The sequence below is a fragment of the Rhinoraja longicauda genome, chromosome 27 (assembly GCF_053455715.1).
Source record: "Rhinoraja longicauda isolate Sanriku21f chromosome 27, sRhiLon1.1, whole genome shotgun sequence".
NCBI lineage: Eukaryota > Metazoa > Chordata > Chondrichthyes > Rajiformes > Arhynchobatidae > Rhinoraja > Rhinoraja longicauda.
In genome coordinates, this window is record NC_135979.1 from 23,362,873 (window position 1) to 23,382,220 (window position 19,348).

Sequence of the window (19,348 nt, forward strand, 5' to 3'; positions counted from 1 at the left end):
CCAGATTCTTCAAACGGGGATTCCCCTCCAACTCCAACAATTTTGATGGCTGAAGCTGCAACACAATGGGTGGTTGATGAAGGACAGGGAGTTGATGGGCTGAAGGGCCTGTTCCTATGCTCTACCACACTGTGGCATTCAACATCTGCCTCGATGACAGACACCCACGCACTGGTTGGGGCAGCAGGTACAGGAGGACAATGGCATGCGGGATGTTGCCCTGGCAGCCAGATAAACCACCAGTGGACATGTTGCAACAGATCTCCAACCCTTAGAACTTCCCTGGAAATTCTAGCCATTGTAAATCAATCACACATCCCAGGAGAAAAATCAGACCATTTTTATTTCTTAAGACATTTTTGTTTATGAACAAGATGGGGAACAAGCCGTGTGGAATGATCCAATCACAAAGCAAAGGCGGGCCGCTTTGGGATTGATGGGTTGAGTAGCCAGTGAAGGAAACAAGGGGGTGGAACCAGGGAGGTCAATGAGATAAAGCCACCCCCAATACCTCCAACAGCAAGGAGTCAACCTACATCACCAAAGGGGCCCACCTGCCCAGACTCTCAAACCCCACCGCCGGGCCCCAGAGAACATCTTTAGAGGGGCCAAGGGAATACATGGGGCCAAGTCACAATCAATCCAACTCTGCTCCAAGCTGGAAACACTCACATACGTTGCCAACAACTATTTAAATAACGCTTTGGAGAATCCACTGGGTGGGTTTATTTGTACAAAAAGAAATAATCAAGGCCAAAATTATTAAATCATTACCCATCCTCACAGCCCCCCCCACCCGCCCCCCCACTTCAAATAAAGTGATAGCAGATGTATAGTCTTTATTAATTCATCCAGGAAGATGGTCCTTTGGAATTCTTGGCGTTGTAAGGCTCTGGCATTTGCACGGCGCATTGAGATGGCAGGCAGCGGCCGTCCTTCCCGGTTGATCCTTGGATGCCTGGTTGTCCTGGAATGCCCGGGATACCCTGTTGGCCAACTGGCCCTGGTGGGCCCAGTTTACCGTAACCTGGCTGTCCAGGTGGACCTGCAAGACAAGACGTTAGGCACTGTCATCCAGCCCTTCAACCTGCACCTCGACATGGCATTGGGTACAAGAGGGACGAGGTCATGATGCAGCTTGACAAGACTTTGGTTTGGCCAAATTTGGAGTATTGCGTTGAAGTAATACTGCATTAAAGTATTGTTGAATATTGGAGAGCATAGCTTTGTGAGTATTAGAGGGCATAGCTTTAAGATGAGAGGGGCAAAGTTTAAAGGAGATATGCAAAGAACGTACTGCCAAGGGTGGTGGTGGAGGCAGGTACAATAGTGGGATTTTTAGATTAGATTAGTTTAGAGATGCAGCACAGAAACAGGCCCTTCGGCCCATCGAGTCCGCGTTGACCAGCGATCCCCGCATATTAACGCCATCCTACACACGCAAGGGCCAATTTACAATTTTACCAAGCCAATTAGCCTACAAACCTGTACATCTTGGAGTGTGGGAGGAAACTGGGGCTCCCGGAGAAAACCCACACAGGTCACGGGGAGGACGTACAAACTCCGTGCAGACAAGACGGTAGTCAGGATGGAGCCTGGGTCTCTGGTGCTGTAAAGCATCAACTTCACCGCTGTGCCATCGGGCCGTCCAAAAAGCCAGATGGGCTTTACAGCAGGGAATGGAGAGATATGGATCACGTGTTATCAGAGGAGATTAGTTTAACTTAGTAGTATGTACGTCACGACATTGTGGGCCGAAGGACCTGTCTCTGTGGTGTACTGTTCTATGTTCTATGAACATGTAAACTCAGAAACCACTGGAGATTTCAGAAACCAGAGAGCCATGGAGACACAGTGGTGAAGAATGGCTGACTCGTCACAGGTACAATGAGGGGATGACAGGTACAATGGGGAAGCCCATCGAGCAGAGGCTTCAAGATCTGCTGACAGCTGTGGTTGGTGGGAGGTGGGGTTGAGATGGAGTTGGGAGCTGGGCTTTGACTGTGGAACCTCAGGGTCAAAGCTGCTGATATTTTTCACAAAGATGCTGAAGATTTAGTCTTGGGGCGTGGGAAGTTTCTGGAATGCAAACTGCCAGATTCAATGTAATGGGGGAAAAAGGCACAAAGTGCTGGAGGAACTCAGTGGGTCAGGCAGCATCTGTGGAAGAAACGGGCAGGCAATGTTTAAGGTCTGGACCCTGCTTCAATTGATTGTGGTAGGGGGATAGTTGTCGTACTCTAATCAGTCTGAAGAAGGGTCCCTCCAGAAGTGCTGCCTGACTCACTGAGTTGCTCTAGCACTGTTTAAAAAATAAAAAATAAACCAATATCTACAGTTCCTTGTGCCTTCAATGTAAAGAAAGCCCTTTATCAGAAAGCAGCATTATGGACAGAGGATTGGAGGTGAGATGAGCTGGACTGGTCTCTCACTGAACTGGAGTGGCCTCAGCGTGCCATATAGCTGCCTGCTGTGTTGTAACCATACTTCTTAGTTCCCCTGGAGATGGCTACAGAGAGACACTAGTCCTGATTCATCCTCTGAAGATGTCCATGTGAACACACTGGTACCATTCTATAGAACATAGAACAGTACAGCTTAGGAACAGGCCCTTTGACCCACAATGTCCAGACTGAGCATAAGGCCAAGTTACACTAATTTCATTGCTTTGAAGATGTCTGTGGGGACACTGGTTGGCCTGATGACTCTCACCCCTGCCTTTGGGCAGATGGTGTGGCTGGTGCCAAGAAACAGTAATAGGCACATGTATCTCGGATACCTCCCACTCAATGCCCAGGCAATGGGTTGCTCTGCTTTGTGGATTTCAATGACATGGTTAGTGTGTAGATTGTAGAAGGCTGGGGAGTCAGCAACCAACGAGACACAAAAAGCAGCAGAGGGTGAAGTGAGAGCAGGACAGGTGACTTACCGTGTGGCCCTGGGGAACCAGGCTCTCCCACATGACCCACGCCTTTGTCACCATGATCGCCCTTAGGACCACTCGGACCTGAGTCCAAACAAACATTTCAGAAGCGTTATAAAGACTCAGATTTCAATTAACCAAACAAGTTCAACAGTGTTCAGTAATTTGAGTTCTACCAGAGCAGACTCGTGCAGAGTAAGTCATCGAGTCCTCGAGCCAGCTCTGCTAGTTAATGGCACCATGGCTGACGCAACGCCATGTTCACACTCCCACCAGCTTGGTTTCTCCCCCTCACGAGGGATCATTTACGACGGCTAACCATGGTTTTGGGAGGTGGAGTTAGACAATAGACAATTTCAGCCCTTCGAGCCAGCACCACCATTCAATGTGATCATGGCTGATCATTCTCAATCAGTACCCCGTTCCTGCCTTCTCCCCATACCCCCTGACTCCACTATCCTTAAGAGCTCTATCTAGCTCTCTCTTGAATGCATTCAGAGAATTGGCCTCCACTGCCTTCTGAGGCAGAGAATTCCACAGATTTATAACTCTGTGTCTGAAGAAGTTTTTCCTCATCTCCGTTCTAAATGGCCTACCCCTTATTCTTAAACTGTGGCCCCTGGTTCTGGACTCCCCCAACATTGGGAACCTGTTTCCTGCCTCTAACGTGTCCAACCCCTTAATAATCTTGTATGTTTCGATAAGATCCCCTCTCATCCTTCTAAATTCCAGTGTATACAAGCCTAGCCGCTCCAGTCTTTCAACATATGACAGTCCCGCCATTCCGGGAATTAACTTAGTAAACCTTAAAGCAGGAATATATGGTGGCAGGAAGAAGGTGCAAACTCTGAGCAGACAGTGCTGGAGGGCAGGATTGAACCGGCTCTGTCTGTGGTGCCACTGACTAAGCAAAACGCCAGTCCCTTCGCCCAGTGTGCACTGTGTGAAATGGTGACTCTTTCCCGCATCATTGAGCCACTCTACCTTTGGGTCCGGTTATTCCCGGCCGCCCATCTCTTCCCAACTGTCCCGGCATTCCCGGCTGACCAGGCTGTCCCGGGTGTCCGGGAGTTCCGATTTTCCCCGGAGTTCCCGGTCTGCCCGGGCTGACATCTGACGAAGAACGCAAATTGGCCAGGTAGTAGGTCATTCTCTCTGCAAAGCATACAACAGGGCATTGGGTGAGTTGTGACCAATCTTTCCACTCTCTGCAGCGTGGGAACCATTTACCAGAGAAAGAAGTCTAGCATCCACCACCCTCGCAGGGACAATGCAACAGATAAACCCACTTGTACTGACAAACTAAAAATACCAGCCATTCATCCAATAGCCAGAATGCTGCCCAGATTACAGGGTATTACCTACAAGGAGAGGTTGGACAGACTTGCATTGTTTTCTCTGGAACGTTGGAGGCTGAAGGGAAATCTGATAGAAATATATAAAATTGAGAGCCATAGGAAGGGAAGACGGTCAGAACCTTTTTCCTCGAGTGGAAATGGCAAAGTCTAAAGGACATAGCTTTAAGGTCAGAGACGCAAAGTCTAAAGGAGATGTGCGGGGCTTTGTTTTTAATACACAGACTGTGATGGGTGCTTGGAATGCGATGCTAGGATAGGATAGGATGCTTTTACATAGACATATGAATATGCAGGAAATGGAGGGACGTGGATTATGTGCAGACAGTGGAGATTAGTTTACCTTGACATCATTTTCAGCACAGACATTGTGGGCTGAAGGGCCTGTTCCTGTGCTGTACTATTCTATATTCTATGCTCTACGAAACAGTCCCTTTAGCCCAGTGAGTCCATACACACCCACATCCACTCATCCCACTTCCAAAAACTCAGGGCAACATAGTGGTGGAGCTGTGTGTGTAGGGAGTGGAAGAGAAAATGGGATAACATAGAACTAGTGTAAACGGGTGATTGATGGTCAGCGTGGACTCAGTGTGCCAAAGTGCCCTGTTTCCTTGCTTTATCTGTAAACTAAATAAATTAAACTCACCCTTGACTCCACTGCACACCTACATGTTCAGAGCATTTTACAAGTGTCAATTCCCCTACTGACAGGTCTTTGGGCTGTGGAAGCAAGCCAGTGCACTGAGCCAGTGCACTGAGCCAGTGCACTGAGCCAGTGCACTGAGCCAGTGCACTGAGCCAGTGCACTGAGCCAGTGCACTGAGCCAGTGCACTGAGCCAGTGCACTGAGCCAGTGCACTGAGCCAGTGCACTGAGCCAGTGCACTGAGCCAGTGCACTGAGCCAGTGCACTGAGCCAGTGCACTGAGCCAGTGCACTGAGCCAGTGCACTGAGCCAGTGCACTGAGCCAGTGCACTGAGCCAGTGCACTGAGCCAGTGCACTGAGCCAGTGCACTGAGCCAGTGCACTGAGCCAGTGCACTGAGCCAGTGCACTGAGCCAGTGCAAGCAGTGCGTTGTCTGGGGAAACGTGCAAACCCCACATAGGCAGCACTCGAGGCCAGCATTTCACCCTGCTGATTGGAGCTGGATCATGTTGAGTTTGGCTTGGCAACATGGTCGGTACAAACATCGTGACCGAAGGGTGCTGTAGGAGGGAATTCTGTAGCACAGAATTCCCTCCTATAGGGCCCTTCCTGTGCTGCATGCTCTCTGTTCTAGGTGGGCAGCCAGGTTTTCCTGCCCACACACCCCCGCCCCACACACCCCCGCCCCACACACCCCCCCGCCCCACACACCCCCCCCCCGCCCCACACACACCCCCGCCCCACACACACCCCCGCCCCACACACACACCCGCCCCACACACACACCCGCCCCACACCCCCACATCCCACCCCCGCCCCACACACCCCACCCCCGCCCCACACACCCCCCCGCCACACACACCCCCGCCCCACACACACCCCCGCCCCACACACACCCCCCCGCCCCACACACACCCCCCCGCCCCACACACACCCCCCCGCCCCACACACACCCCCCCGCCCCACACACACCCCCCCGCCCCACACACCCCCGCCCCACACACACACCCCCGCCCCACACACCCCCCCGCCCCACACACCCCCCCGCCCCACACACACCCCCGCCCCACACACACCCCCGCCCCACACACACCCCCGCCCCACACACACCCCCGCCCCACACACACCCCCGCCCCACACACACCCCCGCCCCACACACACCCCCGCCCCACACACAGTGCTCTTTCCCATCCAGCAAGATGGGGTTGGGAAGGGGAGGTGAGGGGTTGAAGAGGCTTTGCCGCTCTCCTCTCTAGCAGGGTGAGGTGTGAATGGTGTGGGACGGGGGGAGTGTGCTGGCTCTATCACGGTGGCAGAGAGGGGACGGGGTCGGGCGGTTCCCTCCTTGTCCTCATAGCAGCAGAAGTGAGATCAGCAACTCGGTGGAAATTTTATGTGACGTCAATGTCTATAACGTGTCTACAATGTCTAAAGGTGCTCCTCCATCTCGTGAGGTCGACCAATAACTTTCCTGTTGAGATCCCACAAATGGAGGAGGTAAAGGATTGGGAAGGATGAGGCTTCCCTCGTAACTCCAGGCTTTGATCCTGACCTCTGCTGCTGCCTATGGGGAATTCCTAACCTCTTCCAAGACTGCATGGGTTTCCCCTCGCGCCCCCCCCCCCCCCCTCCCTCCCACATCACAGCGGCATACAGGAGCTTGAAAGCTTGGACATCCACACTTGTGGGCAACCTCTTGGCCTTGCCTGTCAGACCCTGACTCATTCACCTCTCCCACACTCACAACCCGGAGCGTGCTCCCTCGTACATGATCTCCTACTCTACGACCACGTTTTGCCCTCCTACTCTACGACCACGTTTACCTTCGACTTGTACCAGCATCTGCAGTTATTTTCCTAATCCTCGTACATCACCTGTCTCCAATAGTCTCGCACCACGTTATTTCAGATTTCACCACATAACCAGTATTTGTATTTGCCATTGTTGCTTTATCTTTCATTATCATGGACGCTGTCCAAACGGGTTCACATGATAATAAAGTAATCTAATTTCATCTGAAAGGGACCAGTGAATTAACTGCCTGCTGCACACCATCCTTATTAACTGTCTCCGGTTGGGGGTTGGCGTTGATGGCACTGCCCTGAGCTGGTTCGTTTCCTACCTCAAAAATAGGAGTTTCTCCATCAACATAGGCAATTATTCCTCTTCCCCAGCTAGCCCCTCCTGCGGGGTTCCACAAGGCTCCATCCTAGGCCCCATTCTCTTCCCTCTGTACATGCTCCCCCTCGGCCAAATCATTCAAAGGCACGGCATTTATTTCCACTGCTATGCGGATGACACACAGCTTTATCTCCCCCTGAAACCCAACAACTGGTCAAATTTAATCAGCCTCATGCACTGCCTTGAGGACATAAAATGTTGGATGGCACAGAACTTCCTTCAACTAAATGAGAGCAAGCTCCCCACACTACATCAGAGGTTGAACAGGCAGGGCAGCCTGTGTGATTAGTTTGGTTCAGGTTATTACTGTCACAGTGAAAAGCTTTGCTGTGCCTGTCATCCAGTCAAATCATCCCATACACGAGTGCAATCATAGGCAGATATGGATCATGTAGATTTTGACTTGACAACATGGTCGGCACAAACATGTGACCGAAGGGTGCTGGAGGAGGGAATTTTGTAGCACAGAATTCCCTGCTACAGGGCAGGGCCGTCTTAATGCATGAACCTGATGGGCACTTGCCCGGGGCCCCACGAGCATAGGGGCCCCATGCTGATCTGTGTATGTTAAGTGACTTGCAATAAATAATTACTACTTTAAAAATATAGGTTCAATAAGTGCTTTTTTCGCAACATTTTCGGTCCCAGTGTTTCTCACAGCGATCTGTTTCGCAACAATTAGCTCCCTAACAGCTTTGCTTTTCCATCCCTAAGTGCTTCTCACAGCAATCTGTAAGTGTTTTTCGCAACAATGTAGCACCCTAAGTCCATCGCTAAGTGCTTTTCTGTAAGTGCTTTTCGCCGGCACGGCAGGGGGGGGGCTGGTAGGGAAAGGGGGGTGGGGGAGAGTAACGGTAGGGGCCCCAGTACACGGCTTTGCCCGGGGGGCCATAATGCTGTAAAAATGGCCCTGCTACAGGGCCCTTCCTGTACTGCATGCTCTCTGTTCTAGGTGGGCACCCAGGTCTTTCTGCTCCCACACCACAGTCAGCCCCTGCCCGGGAGCAGGGGGGTTCACTGTGACTGATGGCAGGAGAGGTCTGGGCTGGCGCTGGAGATGGTGGGTGAGCTGCCTGCCAGGTACGGTGGGAGGGGATTCTGTGCCCCGTCAATGTGCTGAACCCACACACCAGGAGGTCGCCCAGGGGCCGGGTGGACATCAGACTAGCAGCACCCAGACTTCCCCAGCACTGTCCCCCCACTACCCTCTCCCTGGGGCCCCACTACCCTCTCCCTGGGGCCCACGCTCCATCACCTAATGCGTCACTCCCCATCATGCTCACCTCATCACCAGCCTGGTCACTACAGACACAGAGGTCCTCATGCCACAGACCCCCACCCCAGATACCCCCACCCGATACCCCCACCCCACACACCCCCACCCCACACACCCCCACCCCACACACCCCCACCCGATACCCCCACCCCAGATACCCCCACCCCAGATACCCCCACCCCACACACCCCCACCCCAGATACCCCCACCGCACCCCACCCCACACCCCCACCCGATACCCCCACCCCACACACCCCCACCCCCCACCCCAGATACCCCCACCACACCCCACCCCACACCCCCACCCCAGACACCCCCACCCCCTCCCCAGACACACCCCCATTCCCACCTCCACCCCCACCCCACACACCCCCATTCCCACACAGCATTTCACATCTCTTTATCTAACAGCCTTTGTGTTTGAGTTTTGCCCGAAATAACCATTGCTTTGCCTGTGAAAGGGCAGATGTTGCCTAGGGCAGTCTCCTGACTCTCCCCTTAATCGAGGGGAGGGAGCGAGGGAGGGAGGCAGGGATGGAGGGAGTGCTCTCTCCCATCCAGCAAGATGGAGTTGGGAAGGGGAGGCGAGGGGTTGAAGAGGCTTTGCCGCTCTCCTCTCTAGCAGGGTGAGGTGTGAATGGTGTGGGACAGGGGAGTGTGCTGGCTCTATCACGGCGGCAGAGAGGGGATGGGGTCGGGCGGTTCCCTCCTTGTCCTCGTAGCAGCAGAGGTGAGATCAGCAACTCGGTGGAAATTTTATGTGACGTCAATGTCTATAACGTCCCAGAAAGGTGCTCCTCCATCTCGTGAGGTCGACTAATAACTTTCCCGTTGAGATCCCACAAATGGAGGAGGTAAAGGATTGGGTAGGATGAGGCTTCCCTCGTAACTCCAGGCTTTGATCCTGACCTCTGCTGCTGTCCATGGGGAATTCCTAACCTCTTCCAAGACTGCGTGGGTTTCCTCCCTCCCCCTCCCCCTCCCCCTCCCCCTCCCCCCTCCCCCCCCCCCCCCCCCTCCCCCTCCCCCTCCCCCTCCCCCTCCCCCTCCCCCTCCCCCTCCCCCTCCCCCTCCCCCTCCCCCTCCCCCTCCCCCTCCCCCTCCCCCTCCCCCTCCCCCTCCCTCTCCCCCTCCCTCTCCCCCTCCCTCTCCCCCTCCCTCTCCCCCTCCCTCTCCCCCTCCCTCTCCCCCTCCCTCTCCCCCTCCCTCTCCCCCTCCCTCTCCCCCTCCCTCTCCCCCTCCCTCTCCCCCTCCCTCTCCCCCTCCCTCTCCCCCTCCCTCTCCCCCTCCCTCTCCCCCTCCCCCTCCCCCTCCCCCTCCCCCTCCCTCTCCCCCTCTCCCCCCTCTCCCCCCCCCTCCCTCTCCCCCCCCCCTCCCTCTCCCCCCCCCCCCCTCCCTCTCCCCCCTCCCCCTCCCCCCTCCCCTCCCTTCCCCTCTCCCCTCCCACATCACAGAGGCATACAGGAGCTTGAAAGCTTGGACATCCACACTTGTGGGCAACCTCTTGGCCTTGCCTGTCAGACCCTGACTCATTCACCTCTCCCACACTCACAACCCGGAGCGTGCTCCCTCGTACATGATCTCCTACTCTACGACCACGTTTTGCCCTCCTACTCTACGACCACGTTTACCTTCGACTTGTACCAGCATCTGCAGTTATTTTCCTATCCTCGTACATCACCTGTCTCCAATAGTCTCGCACCACGTTATTTCAGATTTCACCACATAACCAGTATTTGCATTTGCCATTGTTGCTTTATCTTTCATTATCATGGACGCTGTCCAAACGACCAGCTTTGTGCCAACAAGGAATTCCATTGCATCCGGGTTCACATGATAATAAAGTAATCTAATTTCATCTGAAAGGGACCAGTGAATTAACTGCCTGCTGCACACCATCCTTATTGACTGTCTCCGGTTGGGGGTTGGCGTTGATGGCACTGCCCTGAGCTGGTTCATTTCCTACCTCAAAAATAGGAGTTTCTCCATCAACATAGGCAATTATTCCTCTTCCCCAGCTAGCCTCTCCTGCAGGGTTCCACAAGGCTCCATCCTAGGCCCCATTCTCTTCCCTCTGTACATGCTCCCCCTCGGCCAAATCATTCAAAGGCACGGCATTTCTTTCCACTGCTATGCTGATGACACACAGCTTTATCTCCCCCTGAAACTCAACAACTGGTCAAATTTAATCAGCCTCATACACGGCCTTGAGGACATAAAATGTTGGATGGCACAGAACTTCCTTCAACTAAACGAGAGCAAGTCTGAGGTCATCCTATTCGGCCCTCCCGACTCCATCAAAACGATAACAGGCAGCCTTGAAAGCCTATCCTCCCTAGTCAAACTGCATGTCAAAAACCTTGGCGTGATATTTGACTCTGCATTATAGTTTGACAAGCAAGTCAACGCTGTGGTAAAAGCCAGCTTCTTCCAGCTTCGTACCATAGCTAAAATCAAACCATCCCTCCAATTTGACGACATTGAAAAAAATCATTCACGTATTCATTTCCTCCCGCCTAGACTACTGCAATTCCCTATACACTGGGATCAGCCAAACATCCCTGTCCCGCCTGCAATTGGTCCAAAACGCCGCAGCGAGACTCCTGACGGGTACCCGTAAAAGGGACCACATCACACCGATTCTGGCCTCTCTTCACTGGCTCCCTGTATGGTACAGAGTCAACTTCAAGCTCCTCCTATTCACATACAAAGCCCCCCCCCCTCCCTTATATCAAAAATCTTCTAACCCACCACTCTATTTCCAGGTCCATCAGGTCGGCTGATTTGGGGCTACTAACTATCCTTAAGCTTAAGGCTTAAGCTCAGGGGTGACCGCGCTTTTGCGGTTGCAGCTCCTAGACTGTGGAACAGCATCCCTCTCCCCATCAGAACTGCCCCCTCCATCGACTCCTTTAAGTCCAGGCTCAAAACCTATTTCTACTCCCTAGCGTTTGAGGCCCTCTGAGGGGGCGCTGTGAGCTGTTTATGTATGTGCTGTTATGTTTGTGTGTCATTGTATGTTAGTTTCTTAGTACCTGAACTGATGTACAGCACTTTGGTCAACGCGGGTTGTTTTTAAATGTGCTATACAAATAAAATTGACTTGATTTGATTTGACTACCCCTCATGTTAGTAAGTCGGAAAAGAGTCAAAAGGGGGTTGGTGAACATGTGAGAAAGATGATGTATGGAGATGGGGAGGGGGGTAAATGGAACCGATGGGTGCTAGCATGGAGCTGTGGGACAACTGGCCTGATCTAACATTATAAGCAAATAAGTCTATACTTACCGTCAAAGATCTTTGTAACTTCTTGCCTTATTAACCTCTTGATCTCATCAAAATTAATAGCTTCAGCCTATTGGAAGGAATGGGACCGTTGTGTTAGTTCCAGCACGTGGCCCTTGAGTAACGATGCACCCAGAGAAAGACATGATGCTGAAAATGCTGTGTGCTGCGAAACGGATTTGTACCCTGGTGAGGAATTCTGGGCTTATAGGTTTGCCACACAGAGTAAATTTGTGGATGACACTAAAACTGGTGGTATCGTGGACAGTGAAGAAGGTTATCTACTATTGCAACAGGATCTTGATCGACTGGGCCAATAGGCTGAGGAATGGCAGATGGAGTTTAAATCAGATAATTGTGAGGTGTGGCATTTTGGTAGGACAGACCAGGGTAGGACTTACACAGTAAATCTAGGGCCCTGGAGAGTGTTGTACAACAGAGAGACTAAGAGGTACAGGTACATAGGTCCCTGAGGGTGCCGACACAAGTGGACAGGTGGTGAAGAAGGCGTTTGGCATACTTGTGTTCACTGGTACAGAAATTGGGAAGTTGGGACAAGATGTTGGTAAGGCCACATTTGGAGTACTGTGTACAGTTCTGGTCACCCTGCTAAAGGAAGGACGTCATAAAATACAATACAATATTTCTTTATTGTCATTGTACAGGGGTACAACGAGATTGGGAATGCGCCTCCCATACGAGAAATACGAGAATGTTACTGGGTTTGGAAGGTGTGAGTTACGAGAGGCTGGATAGGCTGGGACTACAGTTCCTTAGAGTGCAGGAGGGTGAGGAAAGTCCTTGTAGAGGTGTATACAATCATGAGGAGAATGAATAGGGTGAATGCAGAGTCTTTTACCCAGCGAAGTGGAATCAAGAACCAGGGGACATAGGTTTATGGTGAGAGGTATTTGAGAAGCAGCTTCTCCACACTGAGCGTGGTGGGTATGTGGGATGAGCTGCCAGGGATAAGGTAGAGGTGGGTAGCACTCCTTACCCCAGTTCCTGGTGTTCCTGGAATTCCAGGAGTGCCAGCAGGTCCCGAGGTTCCAGGCGGGCCTCGTTCTCCCCGTGTGCCAGGGGTACCAGGTAGTCCAGGCAGTGCCATGCCGCTGCTCTTACCCGAGCCCATGGAGATCCCGGGCAATCCACGCTGGCCCTGGGCTCCATTTGCTCCGTGTCTTCCTGGCTCACCCTGCCGAGGGCAAGAAAAGGATGGAGAAGGCATCAGCAATCCACTCCCCGCTGAAGGTGCCAGCACTTTACAGATACATCGCGGAAACAAGCCCTTCAGCACACCGTGTCCGCGCTGACCAATGCTCCCAGTACACCAACACTATCCTGTTTACCAAAGCCAATTAACCTACAAACCTGTAAGTCTTTGGAGTGTGGGAGGAAGCCGGAGCACCCAGAGGAAACCCACATGGTCACAGTGAGAATGTACAAACTCTGTACCGACAGCACCCGTAGTCAGGATCGAACCTGGGTCTCTGGCGCTGTAAGGCAGCATCTCTACTGCTGTGCCACTGTGCCTCTCTGCAACACTCCTGGAAGCTGTGTGTTAGTTGTGGGAGTTGTGCTGTACGTGACCCCGGCCATTGCCAGCACACGTGTGCATCATCAAAGCCCTCAACAGCACGGTGCTTGTTGTTTTCCCAAAGTCCATCCACCCTCAGCAGATGCACCGTGAGAATGTCCCCGTCCTCAGTGTAACCATGAGAATCAGGCTACCTGGACAGCCAGCCTCTCCTTGGTGGGAGTCCAAGTAAGTGATTGCAAAGCTGCCATATATATTCACTTGGAAACATGGAAAATAGGAGGCCATTCAGCCCATCAAGCATGCTGTTCGGTTCAATGTGATCATGGCAGATCATCCACATTCAGCATCCAGTTCCCACCTTCTCCCCATTTCCTTCAATTCCTTGACACCAAGTACTATATCTAACTGTAAAAGTGCTGGAGGAACTCAACGGGTCAAGGAGCATCTGTGGACAGAATGGACAGATTACTTTTTGGATCAGGACCCTTCTTTAGACTCAATGGATCGACCCAAAACAACACCTGCGCATTCCATCCCCAGATGCTGCCTGACCCGCTGAGTTCCTCCAGTACTTTGTGTTATATTTATGATTCCAACACCTGCAGTTCCTTGCGTGTCGACCGCATTAAACTCCTTGAATATATTTCACGACTTGGCTTCAGTGGGGAGGGAATTCCACAGATGAGCTGAAGAGATTAAATCCCATCAATTTCCCTCACACCATTCCCAACTAATGTTGATTCCACTTAGCTCATTCCTCTCACTCCGTATTCCTCAACATTCCCAGAGGCTTATTTGTAACCTATTTTGCAAAGTCAAAGTTTGAATTTAATTAGTCCATGTTTTTTTCTCCATTGTAAATTATTTTTCTCTTCACATGCCGATTGCTTTGACAGACAGTGTTTATGTTCTCTACAAACTTACTATGTATACTGTCTTTCCAGAACATGGAACAACAAAGCCCAGGAACAGGCTCTTAGGCCCACAGCGCCTATGTTGTCCATAAAAACAATTTAAACTGCACATCTGCATTGATTGATTGAAAGACACAGCATGGAAACGGGCCCAATGGCCTACCGAGTCTACGCTGACCATCAATCACCTGTTCATACTAGTTCCACTTTCTCATCCACTCCCTACACCACTAGGGACAATTTACAGAGACCAATTTACCTACAACCCCGCATGTCTTTGGGATGTGGGAGGAAATCAGAGTACCCAGAGGACACCCACACAGTTACTGGGAGATCGTGCAAACTCCGCACAGATAGCACCTGAGGTCAGGATGGAACTCGGGTCTCTGGTGTTGTGAGGCAGCAGTTTTACCGCTGCACCACTCTGCTGGTCTTATCTGCCTGCATGTGGTTTATATCCTGGCTATGAGAAATCATATTTTTTGCAAGTCAACCAATCAAGCAATGAAATAAAGCACAGCATGTCAATCTGTGACTGAAGTAGTACTTAAATAACAGTGAATTATTCCAAATAAATGGAACTCTCTTCCCTTCCTTAATGAATCCCCTTGTCCTACTTTGTTGAATTCTAAACAGCTCCCAGTCCCAGGGAGCTTTGACCTTTCCCTCTTTAATCTAATACAAAGCCCAATTCACTTTGCAAGCCGTGTTTTCATCATCTTTCCTGCTTTATTTTTGCACTAGACAGGACTGAACTAATGTTACAATTCATTTGTCTGTGATCTAAATACATGCCATTGCCTGGCTACCGACAACCCTTTCAGTAATATTTGCCAATCTATCACAGCCGACTCGTGGCTCATACCTTCACAGCTTCCTTTATATAGATTTAGGGCCTTGGTCTCTGAAACAAGCCCTCTTCATCTTACTGAAGAATGAAAATATATATTTTTCCCAAGAGACCCTGTACAAGATGGTTAGTTAATCCTTTGTCATTAGCCAACCAAAGATGGCTTATTCTTTATATCGTTCCTCAACATTTTGGTCCATTTTGCTTCTCGGTATCATTACTGTTCATTTAGTTTGCCCAATCTACAAGTAGGTCAAAGTCACCCATGATTAGAGTTGTTCCCTTATTGCAGATCCTCTTTAGTCTCTCATTAGTGGTGCTGATTAGCATTTCTTATCATTACACTGTAAGACATAGGAGCAGAATTAGGCCATTTGGCCCATCAAATCTACTTTGCCGTTCGATCATGGCAGATCTATTTTTCCCTCTCAACCCAATGCTTTGCCTTCTCCCCATAATCTTTGACGCCCTCACTAATCAACAACCTATTAATCTCCGCTTTAAAAAAACACCCAATAATGGCCTCCACAACTGTCTCTGGCAATGAATGACACAGATTCACCATACTGTGGCTAAAGAAATTCCTCCTCATCTCCATTCTAAAGGTACTTTAGAAGACCCTTTTATTCTGAGGCTATGTCTTCTGTGTCATAGAGCCAAACAGTGTAGAAACAAGCCATTTGGCCCAACCTGCCCACACGGACCAAGATACCCCATCTACACTAGTCCCACCTGCTTGCGTTTGGCCTATATCCCTCTAAACTATCCTAGACATACTTCTATCTAAGTGTTTCTTAAAAGTTGTGATGGTACCTGCCTTAACTACCTCCTCAAGCAGCTTATTCCATGTGCCCACCAACCTGAGTGTAAAAGTATCCTCCAGGTTCAAGAACAACTTCTTCCCAGCAACCATCAGGCTCTTGAACACAACACTAACATCAGCAACTATGAACTTCTATGGACTGTGTCTTTGTTGCATTACAGACATTACAGTTGATAATGTATTTATTGAAGTTTTGATTATTATCTTTATCTGTGTGTTTTGAGTTTACAGGCCTGTTAAGCAGCTGCAAGTAAAAATATCATTGTTGGTGCATATGACATAAACATTCTCGACCATTAATTTCCCCTCAACATCCCTGATACCCTTTGATCCCATGGCTGTGCCTCTTACCTTTGACCCTGACTGCCCTGCTGCTCCAGCTGATCCAGGTTGCCCCTAAGGAAAAAGAATAGTGAAGATCACCGTTTGGAGATAAAGCTCAAAGATGTGATGGTTACATTGGATAGGCCACCATTGCCTTTTTTGTTGTAGTCATGTAGTGTTACAGTGCAGAAACAACCCTTTGGCCCAACTCCTCCATGCTGATCAAGCTCCATCTTGTTTCCGTGCTGTATGCCCCCATGACCTGGAGACAAAGGACCTGATGGCAGGACGTCAGTCAGGCCATGGAGAGCTAAGGATTGCGGTTAGTTTGATGGTTGTGCCAGGGAGCCAAGACATGGCCCAAGCACCAAAGGTGCTTTCAAACTCAATAGACAATAGATAATAGGTGCAGGAGGAGGCCATTCAGCACCACCATTCAATGTGATCATGGTTGATCATTCTCAATCAATACCCCGTTCCTGCCTTCTCCCCATACCCCCTGACTCCGCTATCCTTAAGAGCTCTATCTAGCTCTCTCTTGAATGCATTCAGAGACTTGGCCTCCACTGCCTTCTGAGGCAGAGAATTCCACAGATTTACAACTCTCTGACTGAAAAAGTTTTTCCTCATCTCTGTTCTAAATGGCCTACCCCTTATTCTTAAACTGTGGCCCCTGGTTCTGGACTCCCCCAACATTGGGAACATGTTTCCTGCCTCTAACGTGTCCAACCCCTTAATAATCTTATATGTTTCGATAAGATCCCTTCTCATCCTTCTAAATTCCAGTGTATACAAGCCTAGCCGCTCCAGTCTTTCAACATACGATAGTCCCTCCATTCTGGGAATTAACCTAGTAAACCTACACTGCACGCCCTCAATAGCAAGAATATCCTTCCTCAAATTTGGAGACCAAAACTGCACACAGTACTCCAGGTGCAGTCTCACTAGGGCCCTGTACAACTGCAGAAGGACCTCTGCTCCTATACTCGACTCCTCTTGTTATGAAGGCCAACATTCCATTGGCTTTCTTCACTGCCTGCTGTACCTGCATGCTTCCTTTCAGTGACTGATGCACTAGGACACCCAGATCTCGTTCTACGTCCCCTTTTCCTAACTTGACACCATTCAGATAATACTCTGCCTTCCTATTCTTACCACCAAAGTGGATAACCTCACACTTATCCACATTAAACTGCATCTGCCACTCCCTCTGCTGCCCCCCTCAATGTGAAGATCTAATTGCAGGATTACAAGAAAACTGGCTGTAAATGAGCCCGAAGAAAGTATTGCACTTGAATTTGTTTTAGAATTCAAGAGAAATTTAACCCTTATCCAGCTGGGATACAGCACTTGCAAACAGAACTCTACCATGCCAGCTGTTCCCAGCTGTGCTGTTCCCAGCTGTGCTGTTCCCAGCTGTGCTGTTCCCAGCTGGGCTGTTCCCAGCTGGGCTGTTCCCAGCTGGGCTGTCCCCAGCTGGGCTGTCCCCAGCTGGGCTGTCCCCAGCTGGGCTGTCCCCAGCTGGGCTGTCCCCAGCTGGGCTGTCCCCAGCTGGGCTGTCCCCAGCTGCTCTGTTCCCAGCTGCTCTGTTCCCAGCTGTGCTGTTCCCAGCTGGGACTGGCTGCATTTGGTCTATAGGTGAGAGTATGGGCAGGCAGGGGAAAGGTTTCACACCACTGCTTCACACGAACCAGTTTCCCTGCAAAATCCCTTCCCCATCCTTCCCAACCACGAGAAGTGTTGAAACCCCACCATCTCCCTGCTACTCTCCAAGCAGGTAACTGGCTTGATGGGCTGAATGGCCTAATTCTGCTCCGAGAACTTATGAACATGATATAGAACAGGACAGTACAGCACAGTAACTGACCCTTCGGCCCACAATGTCTCTGCTGAACATGATGGCAAGTTAAACTGATCTCCTCTGCCTGCACAAAGAAAATAGGTGCAGGAGTAGGCCATTCGGCCCTTCGAGCCAGCACCACCATTCAATATGATCATGGCTGATCATCCAAATTCAGTACCCCGTTCCTGCTTTCTCCCCATATCCCTTGATTCCGTTAGCCCTAAGAACTATATCTAACTCTCTCTTGAATACATCCAGTAATTGGCCTCCACTGCCTTCTGTGCAGAGAATTCCACAGATTCACAACTCTCTGGGTGAAAAAGTTCCCAGTCCTAAATGGCCTACCCCTTATTCTAAAACTGTGACCCCTGGTTCTGGACTCCCCAACGTCGGCAATATTTTTCCTGCCTCTAGCCTGTCCAATCCCTTAAGAATTTTATATGTTTCTACAAGATACCCTCTCATCCTTCTAAATTCCAGTGAATATAAGCCGAGTCGATCCATTCTTTTGCCGTATGTCAGCCCCACCATCCCGGGAATTAACCTGGTGAACCTAGGCTGCACTCCCTCAATAACAAGAATACATGATCCATATCCCTCCATTCCATGGCTGTCCATAAATCACTTCAACACCACTATTGTATCTGCCTTCACCACCACCCCAGACAATGTGTTCCAAGCACCCACCTCCCTCTGTGTAAAAAAAACTTCTTTAAACTTTGCCCCTCTCACCTTAAATCTATGATCATTATCTTTGACATTTTCACCCTGGGAAAAAAACTACCCTATCTATGCTTCTTATAATTTGATTGACCTCTATCAGCCTCTGACGTTCCAGCAGAAACAACCCCAAGTCTGTCCAACCTACAACATACATGAGCCTATTTCTGGCAGCGTACCTCTTTTCCCACTGGGCCTTCTTCGCCAGGCTCCCCCTGAAATAGTGGAAGAAAACAGTCAGCAGGAGACATGAAGTTCTGTTACGTGCTTAACAGCAAAACACAAAGCACTGGAGGAACTCATCGGGTCGGGCAGCGTGTGGGGAGGGAATAGACAGATGACGTTTCGGGTCGAGACTCTTCTCGTTTTCCAACTGAGTTTCATCGACGCTGTGTGTAAGTTTTTCCACCACCTTCCCTCTCACCGCTGATCTGCTCTATTGATGGTGGGGACCCGCACACATGCTAGCACCTTCCTTGGGCTGGGCAATGAGCCTGGCAGGGCAGGGGAGGCCATGCAGGGGAGCAGTGTGAATGAGCTGGTGTCTATGTCCTGTAGCGAGCCAACATTCCCCCCATCCACACTGGGGACAATGTCTCCTCGGGGCCCAGGCAGCATCTGGCACACACCAGGCCCTGCTCACGCCCCAGCGTTAACAAGCACAA

The 19,348-nt window shown here is 50.7% G+C and overlaps 1 protein-coding gene across 1 annotated transcript in view; it reads right to left on the reverse strand.

The window, feature by feature from the left end:
* Positions 1 to 325: 325 nt before the first annotated feature.
* The window catches only part of col16a1 (collagen, type XVI, alpha 1), a 143,697-nt gene continuing 124,674 nt past the window's right edge, over positions 326 to 19,348 (reverse strand). The window contains 7 exon segments of the mRNA XM_078423060.1: positions 326 to 1,045; positions 2,930 to 3,007; positions 3,908 to 4,078; positions 11,673 to 11,739; positions 12,667 to 12,864; positions 16,148 to 16,192; positions 18,863 to 18,898. Of these exon segments, the coding sequence (XP_078279186.1) occupies positions 843 to 1,045; positions 2,930 to 3,007; positions 3,908 to 4,078; positions 11,673 to 11,739; positions 12,667 to 12,864; positions 16,148 to 16,192; positions 18,863 to 18,898 (798 nt within the window). The 3' untranslated portion in view covers positions 326 to 842.